The 26,553-nt window shown below is 34.9% G+C and overlaps 1 protein-coding gene across 3 annotated transcripts in view; it reads right to left on the reverse strand.

Annotated features, from left to right (window-relative positions):
- Positions 1 to 25,485, reverse strand: part of LOC150083041 (CCR4-NOT transcription complex subunit 3-like) — a 592,625-nt gene extending 567,140 nt beyond the window's left edge. For all 3 annotated transcript variants that reach the window (XM_090377751.1, XM_090377752.1, XM_090377750.1), the window contains exon 1: positions 25,118 to 25,485. In XM_090377751.1, coding sequence (XP_090233877.1) covers positions 25,118 to 25,142 — 25 coding nt within the window. In that variant the 5' untranslated portion in view covers positions 25,143 to 25,485. The remainder of the gene's footprint in view (positions 1 to 25,117) is intronic.
- Positions 25,486 to 26,553: the final 1,068 nt, after the last annotated feature.

Genomic DNA, 26,553 nt, shown 5'->3' on the forward strand with positions numbered 1-26,553 from the left:
GGATACATGAATGTACGGTGAGTTTGGAGAGATACGTTTTGTTCAGAATGGTGAGGGGGTTGCCCAGTTTCAAGTGATTTTGAAACTGCATTTTGGCAATAAAAATACAGCTTTTCTCCCATAGACAGTACATGGTAGCAAAGATTACATGTTACAAACATGGCTCCCATATTCTACCTTACTACAGTCTGAATGTAGTACATAACCATTGTGTTTAAAACATAGAAGCCATTACTTCTTCCCCGTCGTGAATATTTTTGGTGCCAAACCCTGAGGACTGAAGTAATTTGGCCATTGCCATGCTGTCTAGAGCGCTTACTGGCTGAATAGATATGGGAAAAGGTTTAAATATGATTCTTATCATATTTAAACCTTTAATATGATAGGAATTTATGAGTGGCCCTTACTGCAGTGAATACAGCGTGGGTTAATAGTAAGGCTTTGGTGTTAAATTGAATATAGAAGGAGACCTCGTTATTCAAGGATAATTGAGTCGAGAAAATTCCACTTAAAATGGGGACCAAATTTTCGTAACATGTATTATGTACTCATACATAGTAAAAAATGGATTGAAGGAACTGAAAAATGAGACAATTATTATGTTAGACATTTTTTATTATAGGTTGAAACAATATGTTTTATTATATATGTTGAATAAGGTTAAGTAAACTTTATTGAAGTTATACTATTTTCCAGTTTACCGAATAAAGACTGAATCCACAGAGTTGGGTTTTTTTTTTTTTTTTTTTGGTGTATTTTTTCAGATAAAATTGTGTCATAGACCTTAGTTATGTCTTCAACTTCACGCTTAACTTTTCCTGCACGATCATGAACAGGGTTGTTCCCACAAAAATATTCAAGTGCTTGGTCAATTTTCTCAAAGGCTTCCAAATTTTGAAAATTTGATAATTTTCAATCATCATCAACGTCATCATTTTCAGCTTCGTCTTCTGTGGGTAGTTGGTCTAATTCTGCTAGCTCTTCATTTGTAAGTGGTCTTGCACTAGATTTAAGCAATTGTGCAATATCCCCATTATAAACTTCGTGGAATCCCACTTATTTTAAGACTTACAATTTCATTTTGTAATCCGGTCACATTGCATTCTTTGTATTGATGAACAGCATCAGGGTATAAATTTTTCCATGAGCTATTCATTAATCTACACAATTTCTTTCCAAGCTTCTGCAATCATTTTTATACTGTGTAGAATATTAAAACTTTTCCAAAAACCCTCCACATTATTTTCACTGCTTGTATTGGTGTCAGAAATTAATCCTCATAACTGCAGGGACTCTAATAATGAATATTTGGATATGGGGACCCCCTGTATATAAAATATGGGCTAGGCTGTGCGTCATAGCTGGCATTCTATTGGTCCTATGGAGGTGACACATGGTTGTTAGCCAACCCAGAAAAATTACTTATTTTATGCATATTTTTGCAATGCCACTGGGCAGCTCAGTTTCAAGATATGAATATCAACATTTTTGAAAAATTTTGTACCTTCCCTTCAATTATGTCCCATCTTCAATAAGTCAGCCACAGTCAAACTTCTATCTCATATAGACTATCGGGTAGGTTTTGGGTATACTTATTTTGACAGTTGCGACAAGGTGAAGATACAGAAGAGGATTGTGGAATTTTCTGAGTTACAAAAACTGAAGATTCAATATTAAATAAAGAAACTTTAATTTTACAGGATATATCAAGTGGATTATTATATTTTCTTGTTGTGTTTGTTGATTATTTGATAACACATACACAAACATCAATATAGAAACCAAAGCAGTAGGTCTTTGAAACAAGATGATAAAGACATTAAAAATTTTTCCTCAGGTGATCATGAGGCTAGGCCAGTATAGACGATGTTCCCTCCATTGCTGCCTCTGCACCCAGTCACTCTTTTGCCAAAAAAAAAAAAAAACTTAGTTGCATTGGCTAGACTGGAACAACAGACCTGTGAAGATGGATGGATTTAAATCTCTCGCTCTCTCTCTACTACATGTAAAAATCCTGGTAGTGACCAAGATGCAGATTATGTTGAAGGTGATAACCCTAGTACCAATGTAAATAATGTAAATATTGAAAGTCAGAAAGTTGTTTTGCCGATGGAAGATAACTTGGGTGCAGAGGTATCTAAGACAAATGTTGACCCTCAACCAGTGATTGAAGTTAATCAGCAATTCACTGGTTCATCTGTGCATATGGCAATGACAAAAATAAAAAGGCTCTCATGACTTTATGGCTGCTGAGTATAATAAAGTTATGCAGACCGCTTCTAATGGCATACATAACCTTTGGCTGGATTTTGAAACAATAACAACAATGTTAATTGAGAATGAAAAATTAAAAGCTTTGGAGAAAGAACTAAAGATATAAGCTAATCATTTTATTATTAGCCATATGGTGCAAGAAAGCCTGAGACTTATGCTGCACCAACCAAAAAAAATTCCCCGAGAGAGAGAGAGAGAGAGAGAGAGAGAGAGAGAGAGAGGAATCACCAAGAAAGAGAAGAATGATGATATCCAGCTCAGGACCCTGGGTGTGCCAAGCCCATACTCACCAGATGTGAGCCACATTGTGGCTGGTAGAGCTGACCTTGCCTTACCAATACAATCTTCTTTTGCTGACAAGGTTAAATATGGAGAAAGTGCTCAGTCTTCACAAGTTAGTGAGGATAGACGTTACCCCAGTGTAAGGTCATACCAGGTTGGTTGATAGTAAAGTTTCAGAGCCCCACAAGGATGTTTCTCAAACTCTGAACAGAATATTGCTATATTCGGACCAACTGATAATTCTAAATTAACTTCTGGTTCAGAAATCGAGGATGCAATCACTAAATCCTTAAGAGTATAAAGATGTCAAAATTAAAAACATTAGAATTTTTAGGAACAAAGGGATTTCTAGTTTAAACTGTAAATAAAGAAGATTTGGAGAGGATTAGACAGTCTTCTACTATCTCTGCTGAGGAACAGTATTCTGACAGGCTCAAATTATCAGACCCTACAATACTAGTATGACGTGCCAAAAGAAATGTCAAAAGAAGAGATTCTTGAGGATATTTTCAATAAAAACTGAAGAGACTATGGTTTCACCATGGAAGAGGTTCAAAAAGAGGTTAATTTGAGATTTAGTTCTGGGAATAAAATGGAAGTTGTAAATTGGATCATCAGTTTCTCACCTAGACCTCTTAAACATATCAAGGAAAACGACAAACTGTATTTGGGATTTTCTTCAAACAAATTCAGGAGTTGTACTATTGTAACCAAGTGTTTTAGGTGTCTAGCCTTTGAGTATCAGACACAATACCGAACACACAAGGATCTATTGAATGGGCACACCGTCTGCTGAATTTAACTGACTGCCCGGCTAAATGTTAAATTATGCAATTAATGTTTGCTCTGAATCACTTAAGTCACATTTATAAAAAACAGAAAATTTTATAATATTGCAAAGTATTACACTTCCCCACCCAGCAACTTCATAATGCCACCCAGTCGGCAAAATTTTCTGGGAAGAACACTGTGACACCTCATATTGAGGTTGGGATGTGAATCCTGAAATTTGTAATAACGACCACAGAGCCATTTCATTTAAAATTACTACAGCTGTTCAGGGACAGACAAACATTAACTTTCTTCAAGACCTACGAAGATTCTCTAGCAAAACTATTAAATGGTCAAAATTTAAGGAATTTTTGAACAATAGCCTTTCCGAAGAAAGATTGATTCAATTGAATGGACTTGCTTCTCTTGAATATGCCAACTATCTACAAAATACCCTTTTTAGAGCTTTGGAATATTCTGCTAAAAGAAAGATTAGAAAACCAGTTTCCACTCCCTGCGAACCTCCAAACTTTCAGAGCTTAGAAGAGTGAATGTCACTCAGAAAAATTATCAGCATCACAGATACAGTAGACTTTCGTAGTAGTCTACTGTACAGTAGACTTTCGAAATAATGGCAGCTTTGGGAATTCAAAGTGCTGTTATTTAAATTTTTCCATTATCTAGAAAGTTTTATTTTTAATTTATTTAATGCAGAAATAATGAAACCAAATAAGAAATAGAGGGATTAAGAATGCAATTTTATTAACTGCACATGAAAAAACAAACATATTGATGATCCAATGTTATATTCTGCAGTTAATACACTTCTACTTACACCCCGTTCTATTTTCTTTATTATATCAAGTTTAGTTTGCGCAGTAGCACAGTGATGTCACCTTCCTCCCCACACCCTGTGGTAAAGGCCCAGGTTCGAATCCCGTCAATGACACAAGGAACTTTTCTAGGCTTTTTTCACTGCATGACTGAGTTAGTGGGTCTTAGGCATAGATAGCAAGGTTTTTCCCCCCAGAAACTGGGGTTTTTGGTCCACCAAAACAGGCAAATCGACCAGAGAACATGTGCAATTTACAGACACAATACACAAGGGTATATGAATTAACTTTAAGGATGACCCTAATGTAATAGGTTGGATTATATCAAGTTTGTCACTAAACTTTTAACGTTGTTGTTCTTTTCTTCTCTGTATGAGGTTTACTAACTTTACAAGCCACAGTGGGGAGGGTTAATTTAAAATAAATGTAATGAAACGTGATATCAGTACACAATTCACTTTGAAAATGGCGAACGTAAACAAATACAGGAATCACGTGACTTGGTATTTCCTTTCCCAGCATTGCAAGACATCTGTGCTGTACGTATACATCTGATCTCAATGTGCCGTTATTTGGGGTGCCATTATTTTGACAGTCTACTGTACTTATGCAAAATGCTTTTAGTGCAGCACAGAGTATTTTTGAGCAATTGCTAAAGCGAAGAGCCTTTCGTGGCAGAAAATTATTTCTGAAGTTGGTAGTACTGAGCCGTGGGGTTTAATATATATGTAGGGACAAGATAGTATCTCCGGAAATTTATAGTACTGTTACACGTGGATCGAGCTCGTCTATGAATTATCATTCAACGGTAAAGGCTATTACTGATATGCTCATGCCTGAAGATCCTGAGTAGGAGTGATAATGTTACTTTTCTGGGTCCTGAAGATGTTGAACTCTTTAACAACATTGAGTTAGAGGAAGCAATATCTAGAATCAGTTTAAATAAATGTCCTAGTCTGGACCTTGTGGAGAATATGGCTATTAAAAGGTTGTATCAGCTGTTTCCCCAACTTGGGAAAACTATTTGAATTGCCTTTAGCTCAGAGAATCCAACAACTAACTACTAATGGTACAACTTCAACTTCCCAATATGGTTTTAAGAAGGGCTCCTCAGTGGAGGATGCATTAACACCTTTGTAAATCGTTGCAAGACTCCTACAGGAAAGTATGACATGGCCATTTTCATCGACTTTGAGGGAGCTATCGGCTCACTTTGGTGGCAGAGGACCCTCAGGTTGCTTCGACAGCCAAATTATAACAGGTACCTGTACTGTGTGATCAGATCATACTTTGGTAATCAACAAATGTTTACTCTAGATTTCTTTCCAGAGGGTGCCTATTTTGCACCCTTGGGCCCCTATTTTGGAACTTGTTCTGGAATCAATGGTGCAGGAACATCCAAATTGTACTAAAATTGCTTATGCAGACAACCTTGTTCTCTGCATTTCTTGTATTTCAAGGTGGTTCTTGGAAAACAGAGGAAGAGAAATATTAGATGATCTACAGGAATGGGCTTCAACAAATAAATTAATTTCGGAAACAAAAAAAAATGATATTTAATTATCTTCTAATTATCTCAGCAGTTATCACCACCTTTAACACCAACTTTCCACACAAGTTTGACTAACCTCCTGTAACTTGAAGGCCACAGTAATCCTAGTATTTCCTCAATATTTTCAAATTACGTTATATACCACTGTGTCACGTTTTCAAGTTATTCAAATTTTATGCCACACAAAGGAGCCTTGCCTCACATTCTGCTAAAAGTCAGTTATAAGTGAATATTCAATCATTCACCTCTGAAGTGAAACTGTAGAGTTACATATCCAGCTGAACCAGCTTAGCCAGATATGTATAACTTCAATGTTGAAGTTCATCCATCCAGTACAAATAGAAATTGGATTAAATTAACAGTGTTCATATCGAAAAGACATGTATGTCCTTTCGATATGAACTGTGATGAAATACAGAAACTCTGTAAAAAGACCTGATGTGTAATTGATGAATATATATGCAGTTTTAATAAATGTTTTGTAGTATGTGTTGTGTGTGTGTCAGGCCTCCTTGACACCAGGGAGCAGCCATCACCTGGACAACTGCTGCCCAGTGCCCGTCCTCGGCATGTGGAGAACTGTTTCCTGTCTTTTATTGCATCCATTGGAGGTAGTGCAAAACTAGTGGATATGTTGACCCCATACTTAGGTTACCCAGTCCTGAATGCTGCACTATCTTAGCACCTCTTAGTATTGAAATATATGGGGCATTGTTCTACTATCTAGTGCAAGAAAAGCACTGCAGATGCATCCACTGGATGGTAGTACAATACCAATGGATACACTATCTTCCATAGGATGACCAACTCATGGAAGAAAAAAAAAAAAAAAACTACAACTAGTGGTATTTACATGTACTTAGGTTAGTATTCCTAACCCCATTAAAGATGACCTTAACTAAGTTAGCAGTTCAGAAACAATTAAATTTGCGTACAGCAATATTAAATATTTACAAACATAAAATTTTTAATCTCATAATATATAGCATATATATCTGAAACAGATTATTCTGGATTTGAACTAACACAATTTGAACAAACAAAAAAAGTCTGTCCTAATAAGTGTTTTACAAGGAATAAATTTAACCCAGTTAAAAGGTATATATAAACATTATCTCTTTTAAAGACTTTTCTGTGTAATATCTTTACAATTATAAAGCAATTGTGTAATGGGAGCAAACAGTCTCATCACAAAAGCAAGAGTTAAATCGATCCGATTTCCCTCAAGTTAGACCAGTTCTGAAGGGCAAAAATTTGATTGAGGGCAGTTAATATTCCTAAAAACAGTATCAGCAGTCCAAAAAAAACTCTTCAGGAAAACATTTGCAAAATATTGATTTCTGCATGAGTGCTTACTATGTTTTAAAAACAGATTCTGGTCTGGAAGGACCAGAAAAATATTCTGACACCGTTGACAGCACAACAAATCTAATTCAGAAAACAGGGGAGGGCCTAGAAGGAATGGCTACTGTCAAAAGAAGCCCTCTCTTTGCTTTTGCTCTCACCACAAAAGTCAACCCAAAAGTTCCCTTAAAAATTACTTATTAATAAAACTGTACCTAGCAATATACTAAAACTGTATACATCAAAGAACTGTTAAATATGTTGATGGGTGAAATTGGGAAGGGCGTTATTTTTTTTTTTTTTTTGGCTGATGCTATATAAGCTTGCTTTCTTGCATCATATGCCTTACAATGTTAATGTAACCATCAGTACACAAAGTATGCAACTACATTGAATCTAACTCAGATGCATGCCAATAGTATCCAAACATGGTTTTTTAATTGGAAATAGTTCTCAGTAGAGTAAATCTTTTCCTAAAGGCCAAGTCTGAGAATCTTTGCAAAGCCCTAAAACAAATCTCACCCTGAATCAAGAGATTTACATTGTCCTCACAGATGTTAGGAGCAACACTATAGATTTCACTTCTAAACTCTTCATACATGGTACAATACAACACATTTCCAATCCTCTTGTTCACCACAGAAGCACTCAAGATTATTCTCCAAACCTAACTTGAATAATTTGTCTTTTAACAAACCGTGGCTCATCAGCATGAATGAAGTTTTCACAGATGGATAAAACCAAAGCATCTGTTTTTTATTGACCACGAAGAGAGCATCTCCAATAAATTGTCAAGTGGTTTGACCAGTTTTGCTGGTCGCCCATCTGTTTTTCCAAAAAGTCAGTCCAAAGTTTAAGTTTTCCCTGTTTGATAAGAACAGCAGGATCACTCACTCACTATGTTCAATATCCTGGCTGAAAGACCTTTCTTTAAATTGTATAACATCCTTTATATGCTATGTACAGATCCAATGGGATTAAGCCAGAAATGACCTGAAGGGCATTAGTGGACATAATTCTGCAGGAACAATAAGTAACAAGTATCAATCTTCTGAAGGGAAAGAAGTTTTGCATTCACCTTTACATGGGTTACTCTGGGAACCAAATTCCTACAGCATATGACACAATTGGCAAAAAATTAGTTTTATAGTAGAGGGCAAGGATTTTTGGCTTAATTCCCCATTCATTTCTTGAAAGATGAATAACAATTGTGGCGAATTTTTTAAATTTGTCAGTCAGACTCAACATGCAGGATAAATGAGAATCTGCCGTCTACTGTCAGGCCTATATATTTTGTGAGATACATACAGAAGTCGGATGTTATTGATTTTAATTGTAGGAGGCCGGTGATAATCCTATCTGTGGTTAAACATCATAATTTTTGTTTTTGTTTCCGAAATTAATTTATTGAAGCCCATTCCGGTAGCTCATCTAATATTTCTCTTCCTCTGTTTTCCAAGACCCACCTTTAAATTTTTCGAGAAATGCAGAGAACAAGGTCATTTGCATAAGCACAGAAAACATGTTGTATGAACTCACAAGTCTTCTATACTGTTAGAAACAGGTCTGTCTCCATATGCTAAGGACAGGCACTGGGCAGCAGTTGTCCAGGTGATGGCTGCTCCCTGGTAGCAAGGAGGTCTGACACAACACATACTACAGAACATCACTAACACTACATATATATTCATTAACCACATGTCAGGCCCATTTTCCAGAGTTTCTGTATTTCATCAGTGACACTAAATGGAGACAGACATTAGTTTGAGAGCCACCACAGACAGGCAACACATACATACATATCCTTTTGGTATACATTGTACTCCCCAAATTCAAATTCAGCATTCCTACAAGTATCTGCTGGTGATGTCACCAGCAGATGCTTGATATATATATTATTAAACTGTAATAACAATGAATGTGTTTTCTAATTTGCACAGTTGTCATTTCATTTTCAAAATGGGTAGTTGTTTTTGTCCAATCCTGTACAAAGAAATACCCACAATCCCAAATTTCAGACAACCAGGATTCTACTATATTATTTTGTGTAACATTACTAGAATCAATTATATATTTTGTATGTATAAAAATTAAAATCTAATAAACATTCATGAAGTAAACAATCAATGTAAGGCATCCTTAAACCAGAGTGGTGCTCAGTCACAAGATTGGTGACCCTCGAAAAGAACTATCCCACATTAACTGTTAATTAGTGATTAAAAATCTGAAAATTTTCTACTTCTGAAATATAGACACTTTTACTGCAATCATTCCTGAAGCAATTCTTTATAAGATTTCCCAGACTTACTAAGTACGAGAACCTGTCAGGTGACCAACCATTTTTTTCAGCTTTTAGCATGGCAAGTGACCTTCCACAAAGTTTCAAATTGTGTTTTAGTTCCACATTACTTGTTTTTACTCTCCCATTGGTTAAATAAACAGTCTTACCCCATTTGTTTTTTTTTCACATAGTAAAGATGGGAATGCAAAACCTGATATTTCCAAATGGCCACTACATTAAGGGAAGCAATATGCATAGTTTCAAATTTCACAGGTTGCAAAGCATGCCAAATTTGAAAATGAAAGTGAATAATAACATCTAATATACATATATAAATTTAATTTTTTAAACATACTTGTATAATCAGGAACGCACACATTTAAAATTACAAGAAAATGGGATGTTTTTATTATAGATTCATAGTCATTTATATTAATATAAAATATTCATATGAATGAATATTTACATTCATGTTCCTGAAACTATTTTTTTTAATTTATCAGAATTAATATTTTTTTGTTTTCTCTGAAAAAAAAAAAAAGTGTAAAAAAAAATAGCGATCTTTAAAGATCCGATTTTTTTTTTATATCCGATTTTATATAATTATGGCAAGGGTGTGCTTACTTCCTTTGCTGCCTCCTTTAATATAACTGGATAGATCCCATCCACCCCAGGTGCCTTTCTTGTGTTTATCTTCAACAATTTCTCCTCCACTTTACTCTCAGTTATTACAAGATTCTCTAGCTTACTGCCAGAGTTGAATACACCTCTGGTATTCCCCTCGCAGAATAACTCCTCGTGTGTGAATGTCGATGCAAAATATTCATTTAGTTTGTTAGCTACCTGAGCAGGATCATCAACAGTTGAACCATCGATATCAAGTGGACCAATCTGATTCATCCCCTTCCTTCTAGAGTTTACATAAGTAAAGAACTCTGCTGTTTTTCTTTGCATCCCTTGCCAAAGATGTCTCGTAATCTGCCTTCGCCTGCCTAACCTCCTTTGTAACTTGATTACGGATCAACTTGTATCTATCATAGGCTTTTGTGTCACGTGTTAATTTGTATGTATACCATGCATTTTTCTTCTCTGTCATATGTCTCATTAGTTCATCTGACATCCATTTAGGCCTAAACCTTGAACAATATTTCTTAGTTGGTATGTAAAGCCTAGTAGTTTCCAAGATAAGTTCTTTGAATGCTTCCCATTTTGAATTTGCTGTTGGTAACATCATCAGTTGGTCCCACTGCATAGAATTTAAATACTGTCTCAATCCATCGTAGTCGTCTTTACGAAAGCAATAACCCTTCCCTTTACCCCTAATGGTAGTTACCTCTTTGAGTAAATCCCACTTCAGCACACACTGCCACCTAGTGGTTCATTTATCTGCAGATTCTTAATGCATGAAGAATCACTACTGATAATCAAATCAAGAGTATTACTCCCTCTAGTTGCCTCCCGAACATGCTGATGTAGAAAAACAATCATCCAATAAATCCACAAAAGCCTTGCTAGTGTGTGAGTAACCAGCCCCCAAATTCCAGTCAATATCTGGGAAATTAAAATCCCCCATTATAAGACTCTCTGATTTACTGGCCCACTATTTCCCTGTACAGTTTCTTATTATACTCATCTGAGTCATTAGGCCTATAGCACACTCCTACTCTCAATTTTGATCTCCCAATGCTTATGTCACACCAAACTGACTCGACACTGCACTGTCCAGCGATGTCGACTGGCTTCATTTCCTTGGATTTTATGTGCTTCTTAACTAATAGCATAACCCCTCCTCCCTTCCTATCCTGTCTATCCTTTCTGTAGACATTGTACTCCCCAAATTCCAGTTCTGCATTCCTTATATCTGTGTGACACCACGTCTCAGAAATCCCAACAATATCTGCCTTTGATGTTTTGAGCAATACCTCAAATTTATTTACTAAACTCCTAGCATTGGTGTACCCACAAGTATACATGCACCTGTTTCTATTCTTAGCTACCCTAACACAACCCATGTGTTTACTTGTATCGCACTGACTCCCAGCAGTTTCTGAAATATCCTGCATCTTGTTTTTCAGGCTTCTGCTCATTCCAATAGAAGCAGTGCGAGAATCTCTTTCACCTCTGCCAGTAACTACTGGCAATCTATTAGTCTTTGTTTCTCCCCAAGCTAGCAGTCTTCCGACCCACCTAATACTGCCTCGATAGCATCAGCAAATATTCTTGCACCCAAAGAAATGAAACTTCATTTCTTTATTTCCAGATCTCGCACTCTCACTCTTGTTGATCGTTTATTGATTCATCATTCATTTTGTTTGTCGAAATTCACATATAATTTAGTTTTGTTAATTAGTAAGGTAATAAAAGTGTAAATTGGTGTTTTGTATCTTCATTTTTGGATATTTCTCCAATTTTCGTTTATTAGAATTGCCATTTTATAGAATCAAAATTCAATTCACAAACATGATCACAATAACCAGTGCTTACTGTAATTATTTTATGGCGTCAGGATAAAAAATAAATGCTGGCTCATTTGGATTGTTGTAATTTCGAATTATTGATGCTCTACTGTACTTATTATCACAAATAATAATTATTACAATACATTAAGAAAGAATGAGATATTGGTAATGTCAATTTTTTCCAGAAATTTAAAATAAAGTTGGTCACAGGTGACCTACCACCATGTTTGCTACAATTGGAGGTGCCGCCGCCACCACCACCGAGTTAACTAAAACTGAATTATGAATGTCTATGACACCTAAAAATAAAATATTTAAATATAGCCATAAAATACATAATGTGGGTATTACTTCTACAGTTAATTCAAAAATTATACAATGCACACTGTACCATATCATACGTAAAATACTATACTAAGCAGAAGAGCTTCTGATTTTTAACTTACATTTCCCTTAATTTTATCCGCTTTCCAAATAATAATTTTTTTTAACATTATTAATCAAAATTTCAGTTAAACAAAGCTATTATAAGAACACAAGTGACTTAAGCTGATTTTCTTCACTTGTAAAAAAAAAAAAAAAAAAGACAGAGGAAGTGGCCTTAATTTAATTTCATCCAAGGATTTCTTTAAGGATGTAAGATAACTTCTTTTATATTATTTAAATAATATAAAATCACAAATAATTACATAATACCACATTCAATCACAATCACAAATAATTACATAATACCACATTCAATCACATAATTAAACATTCCTTTACTAATTCATTACCTTTATCCAAATTTTTGTTCAAAATTAAAATCACCATATAATAATAATACAAAAGAAATAAAATAATAAAGCAAATACATATTTAATGAACATAATATTTGTTTTATAAAAATTAATCAGAAAAAAACTTATAATTATAACTTAAATAATATAGTATAATGCAATGTAAATTGCATTATACTATATTATTTCTTCATATCTGCTATAAAGCGGTGCACGCGTTCTTAAAAATCTCTGATTTATGGTATTTCACACATTAAAAACAACAGGGCTTAAGGAATAGGGAAAGAGCACTCAAAAAAAAAAAAAAAAGTTCATTCTGATAAGTAAAACACTAAAAAAAAGTTAGAAAACCAATTAAATTGCTAACACACCCATGGGCTCATATCTGGTGAGTATGGGCTTAGCACATCCAGGGTCCTGAGCTCGATATCATCATTCTTCTCTCTCTTGGTGATTCCTTCTACTCTCACTCTCTCTGGAATTTTTTTTTTTTTGGCTGGTGCAGCATAAGCCTGAGGCTTCCTTGCACCATATAGCTAATAATAATATCTTAAATTTCTAATAAATAATTACAGTAAAATAGCATTGTAATAGATACATACTAATTGATATTTCTGTTCACTGACTTTTTTTTTTATTGTAAAATTTAAACAGTAAAAAAGATAAGCAATCAATAACAACGAACACAGCACGCAAAAATTTCACAAGTGAGATATGAATTAACAAGTTTACGAAGCTTAAAAAACAGGAAAGAAGAGATTTTGAAAATTTGTTTTTTTATATGACTGAAGACTTTGTGGAAGGGGAAACACATTTCACCGTAATAACGTAAAAACCCACAGAATTCCAGCTATCGGTATTATTGCAAATGCAATAAGATTGAGTTTACTCTCCATTTATAATTAAATTGCACTAACAGAAAAATCCAATAAACCGTAAACTGCAAACTGTTTATTGTTTTATGGTAATGACCTCAAGAAATGTGCTCCTCTGCTCGTGCTATCACGCCTCACGAAATTTCTGTTTGAACAGAAAAATGTGAGCTCCTGTTATCTTGCGAATGTGAAAGAAAAATGTGAGCAAAATCACCTGTTATCGTGTGAATACACCGAATGACAACAGTGTGTCTCCGACAGTAATACAGTAAATGGGAATAGCTCTCACACATTTGACAATTTTTAAGTTTCATAAACTTGTATGTATTTCTGTGCGGGTCATTACATCCAACTTGGTGCTGGGTTTTGCGTTCACCTAGTGTTACTCATAGACAAAATTGCACACGAGCTAACGCAAAAAACGTGTTATACTCACACTTTCCTAATATATCAGTCGCGTTGGAGCAAATTCACGTTGCTAAAATGCCCATTATAGCAGAACTCACTGTATATATTTTTTTCAATTTTTTAATTAAATTATTTTCTTAAATTATTTAATTTTCTTTATTTTTCTAATTAATCAATCTGAAAGTCTGCTTCAAATTTCTGTAATAAAATTACCTGCTGTTGGAAATACATGTTCACTCTCAGTAGACAATAAATTCAAATTCGTTATTTATGTTCCAGGCACAACTAAGATCTGGATTTTTTTAGTCTTCTATTCATTATTCCTTCCAATATTTTGAATTCTCGATATGGCATTGTTAAATCTGCCTTAAGTTGTCACTCAAGTTATCATTTTCTTTCGTTCCTAGAACTTCACCTTCAGCAGAACATTTTGCAACTAAGGGCAAAAATCACTGCACTGGTTCCTCAGAAAAATCAAAGAGTGTTTTGAGCAAACCAGCAAAAAAAAAAAATAATCATTATCTTTGACTGATAGGTTCTTCAAAGACTTCAATAAGCATATGAGATGCTCGTCTCCAGTGACGGCTCATGACTGATGTATGGGGGTGATGCTTCTTAAAGTTACATTAAATTGCCTAGGTTATAAGACATATAGACATAGATGGTAATAATAATAAGCAAGTTAAAAATAATCTACAAACATTAACTGGACACTTACCATTAACAGATTGGGCAATCTAAAAATTTTATTTAAAAATAAAATCCATTCTTCGGTTTGGTTTTTATTTGTTGAAAATAGATCAATAACTTTTTCATTCAAGTTTGGTTCACTGTTCAACTCTGCACTACTCACTCCATAGTTCCTTTAACTCGTTTTATCACCTCCATAAAATGCGTACTGGCAACTAGGCACTGGTAATATACTTTCTTTTGTTAGTTTTTGGCACATCAGCTTCTGTGGCCATAATGCACCTCCCAAGGTTTTTGCATTTTACTGTGATCCAAGCATGAGGCGGGATTCAAACCCACAACCTTTGGGTTGCCAGGCAGGCACTTTACCCACCTGGCTAGCCCGGTCGGCAACTAGTCACTGAATGAACCACTGGGCCAAAATGTGGAACTGTGTAGCACATAATTCCACCTACGGTTAAACTTCAAAGTTGAAAACAATTTCATGTCTTTATTCATTAATTATTGGAAATAGAGGATGAATATACTATATGCAGGAGCTGTTAATAAAAATATTCATAGCATTGCATTGTTCTTCACAAAATTCCATATAACTCCGTTGACCGTATATTTAGATTTAAAATGGTTTAGATTTAAAGGTGCTGCAGTTCCACAGTTTCTACCAATGGGCCACCCCTGCTTGTCTCTGTGCTGTCCAATCCTTGTTTAAAAGAGTTTCATACACTTCTTTTGCTAATTCAGTATATACTTCTCTTTTTTTTTTTTTTTTCACAGAAAAGTAATCACTTAAGCAGTCAGGTTTCATTTCTATCACTTAACATATCACTTTTAATTTCAGGGGAAGAATTTCTAAAATATATTCCAAAACAGCAATAAATGATTCATTCCATTTATTGCCCATAGGTCAATCAAGCCTTTATTGTGCAATTTTCATGTTTCAAAAGACCTCACATCATAGCAATGAGCAAATTCTATCTTGTTTTTATGGCTAAGATTTTCCCTTCAGACTTTTTTTTAAATATTTTGCAAGTCTATCAGATTATAAGAGGGTCCCCCCACCCCCAAACACCTGTATCTAACACTTTCAGGGTCATCATAACCATTGTATTTCACCAAATCTTCGTATTGTTTCTAGTACAGAACATCAGAAACTGTCAGGTGTATACCATGACTTCTGCATATCACATTTTCTAGAGGATTCTCAAGTCTACTTTTTCTCCATCTGTTGCTGATACCACAATGTCTCTTTTGAAGATCATCCCAAAACTACTGCATACAACTTTTTTGTATTTCAGTGCAGCATCACATCTTCCTGAAATGAAAGTTAAGTCCTAAATTAAATAATTCTGCATTTTCAGTGTGGACAATAATATTAATATATCTTCTATTCCTTAGACTAGTCCAGTTGTCAAGCATAAGATGACATTGAGAATCAGCTGGGGTAAAATTTCATGAAGTTTTCTTTCTTCAACAAAATTTAATATTAAGCACGGGTCACTTACTTTTTTCAGAACACTCAAGAACTCTGGTTTAAAATTTTTTGAGGACCTTTTGTTAAAATTGAAATGAACCACATGTATTCTTTCTCAAGTCTGTATTCTTTCTCTCTTACCATTCCACTAGTATTAGATCTCTTCCATGATATTTATTTTTGGCAGTAATTCCACCGTGCTGAGCCTTCAATTTTACATTTTTTTAACATGCTTCCACACTTCTTATCAGTACCTATCATAGCTAAGTGGTCAAGCATGAGTACAAAAGTGCACTTATTTTGAGTGACAGCGGTTCAAGCCTGCTAACTACTAAATACAGTATAGTATTCTCTCTATCTTGTGAACTCTTCAATTTATGTAGTTGTCCCAAGGTATAAACAGAAAATTTATTTTAAGCTAGGATAAACTAATTTATTCAAATAATAAATGAACATATGATATATCATATATCCAACATACCTTCTAATTATCACAAAAAAATTTACAACAGTATTGCAATAGTAAGTTGTAATACACTACTCAACTAAAGCCATTAAAATATTATGCAAATGTCTATGCAAATGACAAGCAATGTTGCTTATAGATATAATTTTGAAATGTTATATCTAGATATATTATGTATTTCTTCGTTTATACATGTGGTGTATTTAACACACATTGTATACTATCTCATTTAATTATTACTATTTTTAGTTATTTTATTATTTATTTATTAACTGTTAATTTTATTTTTTATATAATTATCACTTTGTATTCCTAACCTTTTTGTCCAACCTATTTTGCTTATTAAAATAAACACTAAATTTTTATTTCAAACTAATATATTTTTGTTTATTACATTTTAGAAATAGAAACAAACATACACAGTGCATATACAGTGCTCAAAATAAAAGTTGCAGTTGTGTTCCCGAGATTCAAGGCAAAAATATTCTGAAATTCACACAAAAAGTTTTTTCAGAAATTTTTGGTAGCAAAGCCCTTTTAGTACGGTTTAGCTACCAAACCGTACTAAAAGTTCCCAGAATTTCATGCTTGTATTTAAATGGTTTGCACTACAGCCATAAGGCTTCATGGGGCACTGACACTGAACTTGGTGCATATACATGTCAAGTGGGAATTAGCTCGACCACTTCACTTGTGTCACAGCTGACTGATTGTGGAATGTCACAATTTGAACAGTGTGCTAATATAAAGTTCTTTAAACCTGGGAAAAGCGCTACAGAGACACCACAAGCATTGCAGAAAGTTGCTGGAGATAATTCTTTTAAAAAAAAAGTTTACAAGCAGTTTAATAGATTTAAAAACAGACATGGAACACTGGATGATGAAACTTGCAATGGAAGTCCTTTGACATCATGAAACAATGAAAATGTGAAGGTGTAGGAACTTGTGCAAAATGATGGGTGAATGATTGGTGCTGAGACATTGTGAAATTGGACTGTCTATAGGCTTAGAACACTCAATTCTGATGCAAGGTATAAGGATGCACTCATGCATGCAAGTTTGTTACATACTTGCTGTCAACCAACTAAATAAACTGCAAGAAAGCAATCAAGTGATTTGTTTGAAAAATTTAGCTCCCTAAGAAAAGTGGTCACTGGGGATGAGAACTGGGTGTTTGCCTACGACCAAGGTGGAATCATCCGAATGACACAAAAATGTCCCCACTGCCAAAGAAGTCTCATGCAACACAATCCAATATCAAAATCGTGCTAATCATGCTGAGCAAAGTGGACAAGAATTTGTGACTAGCGGAAGAAGCAATTACTGCTGCTTACTATTTTGAGGTTTTCACATGTTTATGCGAGAATGTGAGGTAAACACGACCTCAAAAATGGAGGGGGTAGCTGGATCATGCACACAATGACAATGTGCCCAGTCACATAGTGATGGCATTTCAGCAATTCTTGGCTGTCAAAAAATATCAGTTATGCAGCAGCCTCCATACTCTCCCAACCTAGAAACAGTCTGATTTCTGGATTTTCCCTAAACTGAAAATGGCAGTTTGGGGTCGTCATTTTGCTACAGTGAATAACATCACAGACAGCATCAAAGCAGCCTTAGGTGCATGTACATGTGTGTGTGTGTTATTCATACATTAAGGCATGTGGAGTAGATGGGATCAATCCAATTATATTAATGGAGGCAGGAAGGAAGGTAAGCAAACCCTTAGCCATAATTATGAGAGCATCTTTGAATCGAAAGAAGGTAGACTAGGGATATGGAAATGTATCCCCAATTCACAAATACGGATTAAAGGGTGACAAGAGTAATTACAGACCTGTTAGCTTAACTTCTTTTCCATGAAAAATAAGGGAGTCACTATTTAAAGAAGTAATGTATGACCAATTTCACTGGATAATATATGACAAAGGAACTAGATGCAAAAAAATAATTTTTATATCATATACTTGGTTTTCAGGAAATATATATTTTTTTTGATACTTTTGCACATAAAAGATTGCTGTACAAATTGGTGCACCATGGCATTAAAGGAAAGTAACTGCTATAGATAAAGGGATTGGTTGAGTGAGTGAAGACAGAGTGGTTAGTTATCGATGGACACTGCTCTATGTGGACTAATGTTATTAGGGGCATCTCACAGCATTCAATGATGGGCCCACTGTTTTTTTTTTTCTATATTAATTAATGATACTGATAAGAGTACAGCAGGCATAACGTCTAAGTTTGCAGATAATACAAAATATCATCTGCAAACTTAGACACTGCAAAGATATACTGCTGCAACATGATCTAAAAAAATTAGGCAGTTGGGCTGAGAAATGGCAACATTGATAAATGGAAGGTACTGCACATGGGCAGTAATCCCTGAGTAACATATCAACAATGGTGCTACACCCAAGGTAATGGACAATGTAAAGGGCCTGAGACATGCTGCTAGGACAGCTCATGATTTTTTTTATCATAGTTATATAAATAGAAATTTTGCTAGCAGGGGTAAGGAGGTGTTTATCCCATTGTATAATGCAATGGTCAGGCGACATCTTTGGGTACTGCATACAGATCTAGAGACCTCATTTTAAGAAGGATGTACTGCTGCTGGAACAGATGCAGAGAAGAGCAACAAGATTGGCGAGGGGAACAAAGGGGTGCTCTTCCCAAGGAAGGAAAAAACATTGATCACAAACATCGATCACTGTTTCAGCAGATACATTCTTGGAGGCCTCCAAGAGAAAACTTACTTTGCAGCTGGAATCAAAGCAATTCAGCATTGGTGACAAGTGTATTGACTCCTAAGGGGACTGTGCTGAAAAGTAACACGTTATCAGAATCCTCAAATAAACCCATTATACTCAAGCCAAAAAACTTTTCAAACATTCCTCAAACTTAGAAATAAGGGGAGCAGAGTTAAAAGTAGTTTGGACAAACAAGACTTAGTGGTTACAATTCACTCAGACATGAACTTTACCATGCAATGTAAACAAATGACTAGGAAGGCATATTGTATCCTGTCTATGATATATAGGAGGACATTCAAAAATAGGAAAAATGTTGCCACTATCCATTCATAAGAAAATGGTGAGAGTGGTTTTGGAATATTGCATCTGGAGGCTACACTTGAAGGAAACAGAGCTAGAAAGAATTCAGAGGTTGCTGACAGGTGCTAATTGAATGTATGGCTTAGCAGGCATGAACTGCAATTCTTGACAAGTAAGCATCTTGAGGGGATGACACCTACCTGATGGTGGTACATAAGGCCCTAAAGGGAATCAGTAAACTGAACAAGATATATTTTCAATGAGAGAAAAAAGAACCGGGGGGGGGGGGGGGGGCAAATAAAATTCAGTCATTGGCATGTATGACCACAAATAAGTTATGGATTCAAGACCATATACTACCACATATGCCCTAGGCAGAGAGTTTGGTAAAGCTGGTTAGCCACTTTCTGCCAACAGAGATGGTATTTTTCATGGTAGCATACAGGCTCAAACCCACAATCCCCTTACTAGACCATGGCCAGCCCAGTTTGGCAAGTGGGGAACAGAAATCTAGGAGTTACTTATAAGTTAGTGGGGGGGAAAGAGTTAAAAGAGGTTTGGGAAAAATAAAACATATGTCACAATTCAGTCAGATATGATAATTTTACATTTACACTGCTTGAAAAATAATTTTCAAAGCAACGTGTTCAACACAACATAGACATCCAGCAATTTTCATGAATGACTATTTTCATTATGTTAATACATTTATCATGTTTAGACAGAAATGTGTTTAGTTTAAGATATATGCTTAGTTTAATAAAATCTTAAGTGTTTTCATTCTTTTTCTAAATGAAAAAGGTTCAAAAGACGAGCATATACTTTAAAGGTGTATGTTTTCAACTTGTGGCTTTGGAAAAATAGCTTCCATGAAGGATTTCGCTTAGGATTCTCTCTGATGCTATTCCATTAAGTGCAATAACTGGGAGGGGGGGGGGGTTACTTAAAGTAGTGAATCCAGAATTTTTTTCTAGTCAGGGGGAAGGGGCAGGATTAGCTGCTTTGTCACCAGTTTGACTTTGAGAAAATTACTTAGCTTTTTGTTTATTCATTTAAATCAAGTCTCTTTTGGAGGGAGCTAAAGCAGCCTTGTATTTATTTGTATGTTTACATATGTGAGGAGTACTAAGTTTAGTAGTTGTTGGGGAGGGACTGTTACTCAGTCTGCAAAGAGGTAAAGGAGGCAAAAAAAAACATGAAATAAAAAAATTAACACTTTACCTTCCTTAGACTATTCATTTTCTTTATATTATTTCACAGTTTGCTTCCTTTCACTGTTCAAAGCAATCTCATCTCCATGGACTTATTAACGTTCATGTATTATTATTTTTTGGCTGTTTCCTTGCTATAATGCACAGAATGGTATGGCAGAAAGCTTTGTTTGTTTACTTACATATTATTTTTCATTGTTCTTAGTCCCTTAACTATCATTAATGGCTAAATGATGCAAGGAAGCGGAATTTTTTTCCACAGTATATATCCAGTCTTGCTGTCTTTTTGTATAAATGGATGACGACATCCTTTTACCTATTTAGGTCCTATATATATATATATATATATATATATATATATATATATATATATATATATATATATATCATAGACACCATGTGCCCGTTGTGACACACAACAGGCACTAACTAGCATGGAAATCAGATGAAAAACAGAATTTTAAAAATATGCAAGAGTTAGCAAATGCAACAATGAACAACTAGACACTGAGTTGTGAGAAATATCTTATCTTCAACAGGTTCATGTTAAATGTGAAATAAATAAACATATACCTGCATAAGGAATTTCTTCTATGAAGAAAACAAACTGCAAACATTGGTCTCTATCAGTCCTCTTCCAAAGCCACAATTCAAGAAAACTGAGGCTTACAATCAATTTTCTCCTTTTTGGGACTTTAAACAAAAGGTTTTATGGGGGGGGGGTGTTCAAAAAAGATTTCTATTTACCCAAAAGTAGTTATAATAGAAAGATGGGGGGGGTGATTCCTTAAAATCTCTACAGTAACCACGCAAATTTTGGTTTCAATCTGACAATTCATTTTTTTTTCTTTGATGTGCTGAATGAAGTAGTGTCACAATGAAATACAGATCACTGATTTGGTTCCTCTTTCTGCAAGGGGGAAAACACCCGAAACAATCCATGAACAAACGGTCGCTGTTTATTGAGAAGACTGCCAGTTTACATTTTTGCACATTGATATAAATAATTCAAATGTAGAAGAACCTCAGTGCATGACGAAAAAGATCTAACCAGGATGCCCAGAAACAATTGTAACAGAAGAGTGTTGCAAAAATTTGAAACATAAATCCTGGAAGGTTGCTGTATTAGCAAGAAATTAGCTGCAGAGCTGCAAACTAGTATAAGGCCTATGGAGAACATCATCCATCAACAGTAGCTGCATATGAGTAAGGTGTCTGCTAGATGGGTTCCCAGACTTTTAACCCTTTACCAAAAGAAGGAAATGGCACAATGTACACATCAAGAGGCATATGATGCAAGAAAGCAAGCTTAAATAGCATTAGCCAAAAAAAAAAAAAAAAACCCTATCCATTTCGCCCATCCATTCGCTCCAAAAATCTGTACAGTTCTTCCTTGAATTTATTTCGGCTATCAATATCCAAAAATAGACAAAGTTTGTTCCAGCAATCAACCACCCGCTAGCTAAAGGCAAATTTCCACAGAAAGTTGTCGATATGTTAGGAAAAACTGAAATATTGCTGCATTCTGCTTATTCCCCCAACCTTGCCCTGTGATTTCTTCCTATTTCCTACATGAAGTCTATTCTTCATGGAAAGCATTTTGCTACTGATAATGAGGTGAATTCTGCTGCCAAGTTGTTGCTTGAAGGGCAGTCAGAACACTTCTACAAAACTGTGTGTATTGAGAGACACAGAAATGTGTCATTTTGTCTGGAGACTATGTTGAAAAAGTAATACAAGGTGTTTGTTTCAACCTTCTGTCAAACACTACCGGGTGAATACAAATCATTTTTGAACACTCCCTTCATAAAAGGGAAAGCTTAAATGGAAGTACTGTGGCATTAAAACATGCATGGCACTTAATAGATTAGGTACATACCAGAAGAAGAGCATTAAAAGTAGGTTACCACTATAAGTGAGTGTTATAATGGGGGAGGCTACTGTATATAAATTATATGACCAAAGGTATTTGTACACCTATGTAAGATTAGCATTAGTAGAGGCATATGATGCAAGAAAGCCAGCTTATATAGAATAAGCCAAAAAAAAAAAAAAAAAAATACACCCTTACTGTTTCAGCCAACCATTCAATCCAAAAGTTTGTCTAGTTCAGCCTTGAATTTATTTAAGCTGTCAACTTCTACAACAGATGAAAATTTTATCTGTCGTGGAAGTCGTCTTTAGCCAGCAAGCAACCACCCGCTAGCTAAAGACAAATTTCTACACATCTATTCTAGAACTGTCTTTCCTCGATTTAAATTTGTGACCTCTCAGGTGTGGAATCTGAGCAAGAGGAAAACTCCCATTAGCATTGAGCTTGCTCAAACCATTCAAGACCTTATTATTTTTGAAATAGATCCCATCAGATTCCTCACACATACTGTACCCAAAGTTCTACACTTATGCATGGGCCTTCCAAGTGGAAATGCAAACACATACCAAATATAAATAAATATTATAGGTCTACCTGTGCAGCAGTAGTACATTAGAATTCACAACTATTATTATGATCACCATTGGTCCTATTAAGGGTGGTGGAATGAAACTTGCAATTTCAACATGGGATGGTGGTTGCATGCCACATCAGTAACATTTATGTGGTGTAACTGATCTCATCTTCCCAAAACCCACTGTGGTAGATGTTATTCAAAGATGGAAAACTCTAGATGTTACCTCAAGGAAAAATGTATGGATGGCCTCACAAAGAACATACTCAACAAACAATAAAGAGGATAGTTCACACATGTCATTTTTAGAAAACAGCAGAGAGCATGTTCAAAAGGTCACAGAAACATCTGTTAGCATGTCACCACCAACAGAGAACTGCACAGCTTGGAGTTCAATAGCAGGCAAGTACCTGCACTTAAGCCCAAATGAAAGTTACAGATGCAAGAAAAACAGTTTGGTGTGGTATTTTGCTAACGTTAATGGACTCTAAAACAGTGGAAGATGGTGCTAGTGAATGATGAATCTTGCTAAACAATATTCTGTTCTGATGATATGTGTGAGTAAGATTTCCTGGACAGCATTTCCTGTTAAAGTGTAACATCTCAACCATGAAGTTTTGTGGAAGTGGTATGGGACTATTTTGGACTTTAGTCCATTGGTTGCAGTGCTTGGAACCATCAAATCCATGATCTAATTGGATGTTCTGGATAAACAGACTAACTACAATGTGGAAGTACTACACAAATGGACCCTATCAGATTCCTGATTGGCAGTCCTCTAGCAGTTGAAGATAATACCTGTCCAAAATAGAGAAACAAGCTAAGACAACTAAAGTTAAAAAAATTACTTTAATGCAAAGTATGTGAAAATCACTGATAATACAAAAACTTGGGCCTATTTTTTTTTTTATCAGTTAACCAAAAAGGACCACATGTTATTATGAAAGGGGAAAAAAAAAAAACATATTACATTACACAGGTGACAACAAACTAAAGTAAATTCAGTAATTTGGGATAAACACTTTATATATATATATATATATATATATATATATATATATACACAGAGAAAGGGGGGGAGGGAATAAATTTAACTGATTTGATGAAATTGAGACTGAAAAGAATCACATTCAAAGATGCTTTAAATTGTAACTATAAATGCGTGCATGGCTTCAGTGGAATGCCCCGGATGAATTACTAGGTAAAATATGGTTTAAATACGAACTCGTATAGGCAATACTAACAAGAAATTAAACTTTTTAAATATCTTAAATGACCGCTGTTAACAAATATGACACGAAAACTGATGCGAACATTCAGACACTTATTTTTATTTCACCTTTCAGTATCCCTTTACAATTTATAAATCCATTTATTTAAAAGCTAATAACATGTCTACTGTAAATCGAAAGTGTCGATTTTCACTATTTGACATTATTTAAAAAACGCGGGGAATACGAAAATTATTTAAATGTGTATATTTACACTACATCTAAATATAGAAAAAAAGTATCTACATATCGAGATGCACAAATTCTTACAATGGTATAAAATAGTGACGTTTTTAAACCAGGCCAAACAAATCATGCACATAAAACTTCATTAAAAAATCTTCAATAACAAGATCATAAATTTTAATTGTTTGCAATATTTTTAAATTCCCATGGGCCGAATTTTAACAACAGGTACAATAAACTGCAATTTAAATGACAGAAAACTCACATAAGTTCATATAAGCACACAGATTGCACGATAAAAAATTTCCCTGCCGAAGGAACACAGTGACAGCTGAGGGGTCAAATATCTTTATTACACACACACACGCACACATATATACATACATACACTGATCTGCAAGCTCGGATAGTGCATCCTGCGCCAAGACACGCGAAGCACTTAACGCTAGGTAATATCTTACCTTGAAGTTTTCTCCTGTCTGCCATGACTATGAACAAATATGGGACAGCCTCTGAAGCATAGTAAATGACAAAAACCGAACACTCCGAAGTGGCCAATGCGTAAAAAAAAATATTACAAAAGATTTGAAACAGCTTTGTTTGCAATCAAGATGGCTACCGCCCGCTAAATATTGTGAACTTTTTGGAGTTATGTACCAATGCGCTATCTGCAGCTCTTGTGAATCCTTCAGATATAAATATATTTGCTTGCTTTATTATGAAGTACATTTAACTGCAATGCATGCTTCTCAGTACTATCAACACATTTAGGATATCCGAGAGACGTGCACACAAGCCACACGAAATTAGCCAGCGCGGAAGTAAAAAGCTGTATAGGGGCAAGAGAATGCCGGGATACCTTAGAATCCTGTGATACTAAACCGAATTACTTCTTCAGATGTAATCATTAATTTCACTTTATTGTAAAAGATTCAATTTTAAATTAATACTGTATTGTTGCATTAAACATGTATTTCATTCTGAAAGAAGGGTTTTATTTTTTCTTTAAAAAATCAAATGATTGTAGAGGGAACGTTCAGTACCACCAGTTCTCTAAAACACTTCACTGCAAACAATTTCGAACTCCTTGCAACATCTCTTACTTAAATAAGCGAACATTGGAAATATTCAAAAAATGTAATCGTACGAAATGGATAATACAAATCACAAAACAAATAAAGACACATCCAAGTCTTTCCTTTTTTTATAACACCGAAAAATTTTCCTACTCAAGATTATGCCACCTGCCGACCAAGAGAGCTAGCTATTCTTGGCTAGCTAGTTATGGGTTAAATGACTCTTACAGAATATTTTATAATGTTGATTTATAATAATATTGTTATTTGTGATAAAATCATATTTACCGAGGTTTATATCTAAGTAAATAGTGGCAATATAATAAGATGTATGGTCATGGTCACACATACTAAGGTAGCATTCTGGCGATATAAGATAGCGAGGATACTACCTCAGTATGTGGGTGTGACACTAACCAGAGTAGTGAGATTTCTACAGTCCACTACTCTGTGGACAGTAACATTTTCTTGCTACTTACGATGTAGACTGTGTACTATTCTGTGAAAAATATACAGGGCATTTCAATTAAAATGCACCGGGGTCTATTGCATATTCTAGGTTTAGACTATTTTGTCGTCAGATTCTTTTTCTCACATTTGTCAGAAATTTTTGAATCTGAAATTGGACTACGATACCGTTTACATTTTACGATTTCTACATTTGAATTTTGAATTATCAACTGCTTTTTTCTCAATGGAAAGGTTGTTCCCGTCCTTGGTTTAGTATATAAACATTATGGATGTATTTCTGAAACGAGTGTAAACCGATTTTATTTGAAGAAAAAACCAAAATACCGCAGTTGCTTTTCGCGTTTAGCTAT

The sequence above is a fragment of the Mastigoproctus giganteus genome, chromosome 7 (genome assembly GCF_048544385.1).
Source record: "Mastigoproctus giganteus isolate SK-2022 chromosome 7, ASM4854438v1, whole genome shotgun sequence".
Taxonomy (NCBI): domain Eukaryota; kingdom Metazoa; phylum Arthropoda; class Arachnida; order Uropygi; family Thelyphonidae; genus Mastigoproctus; species Mastigoproctus giganteus.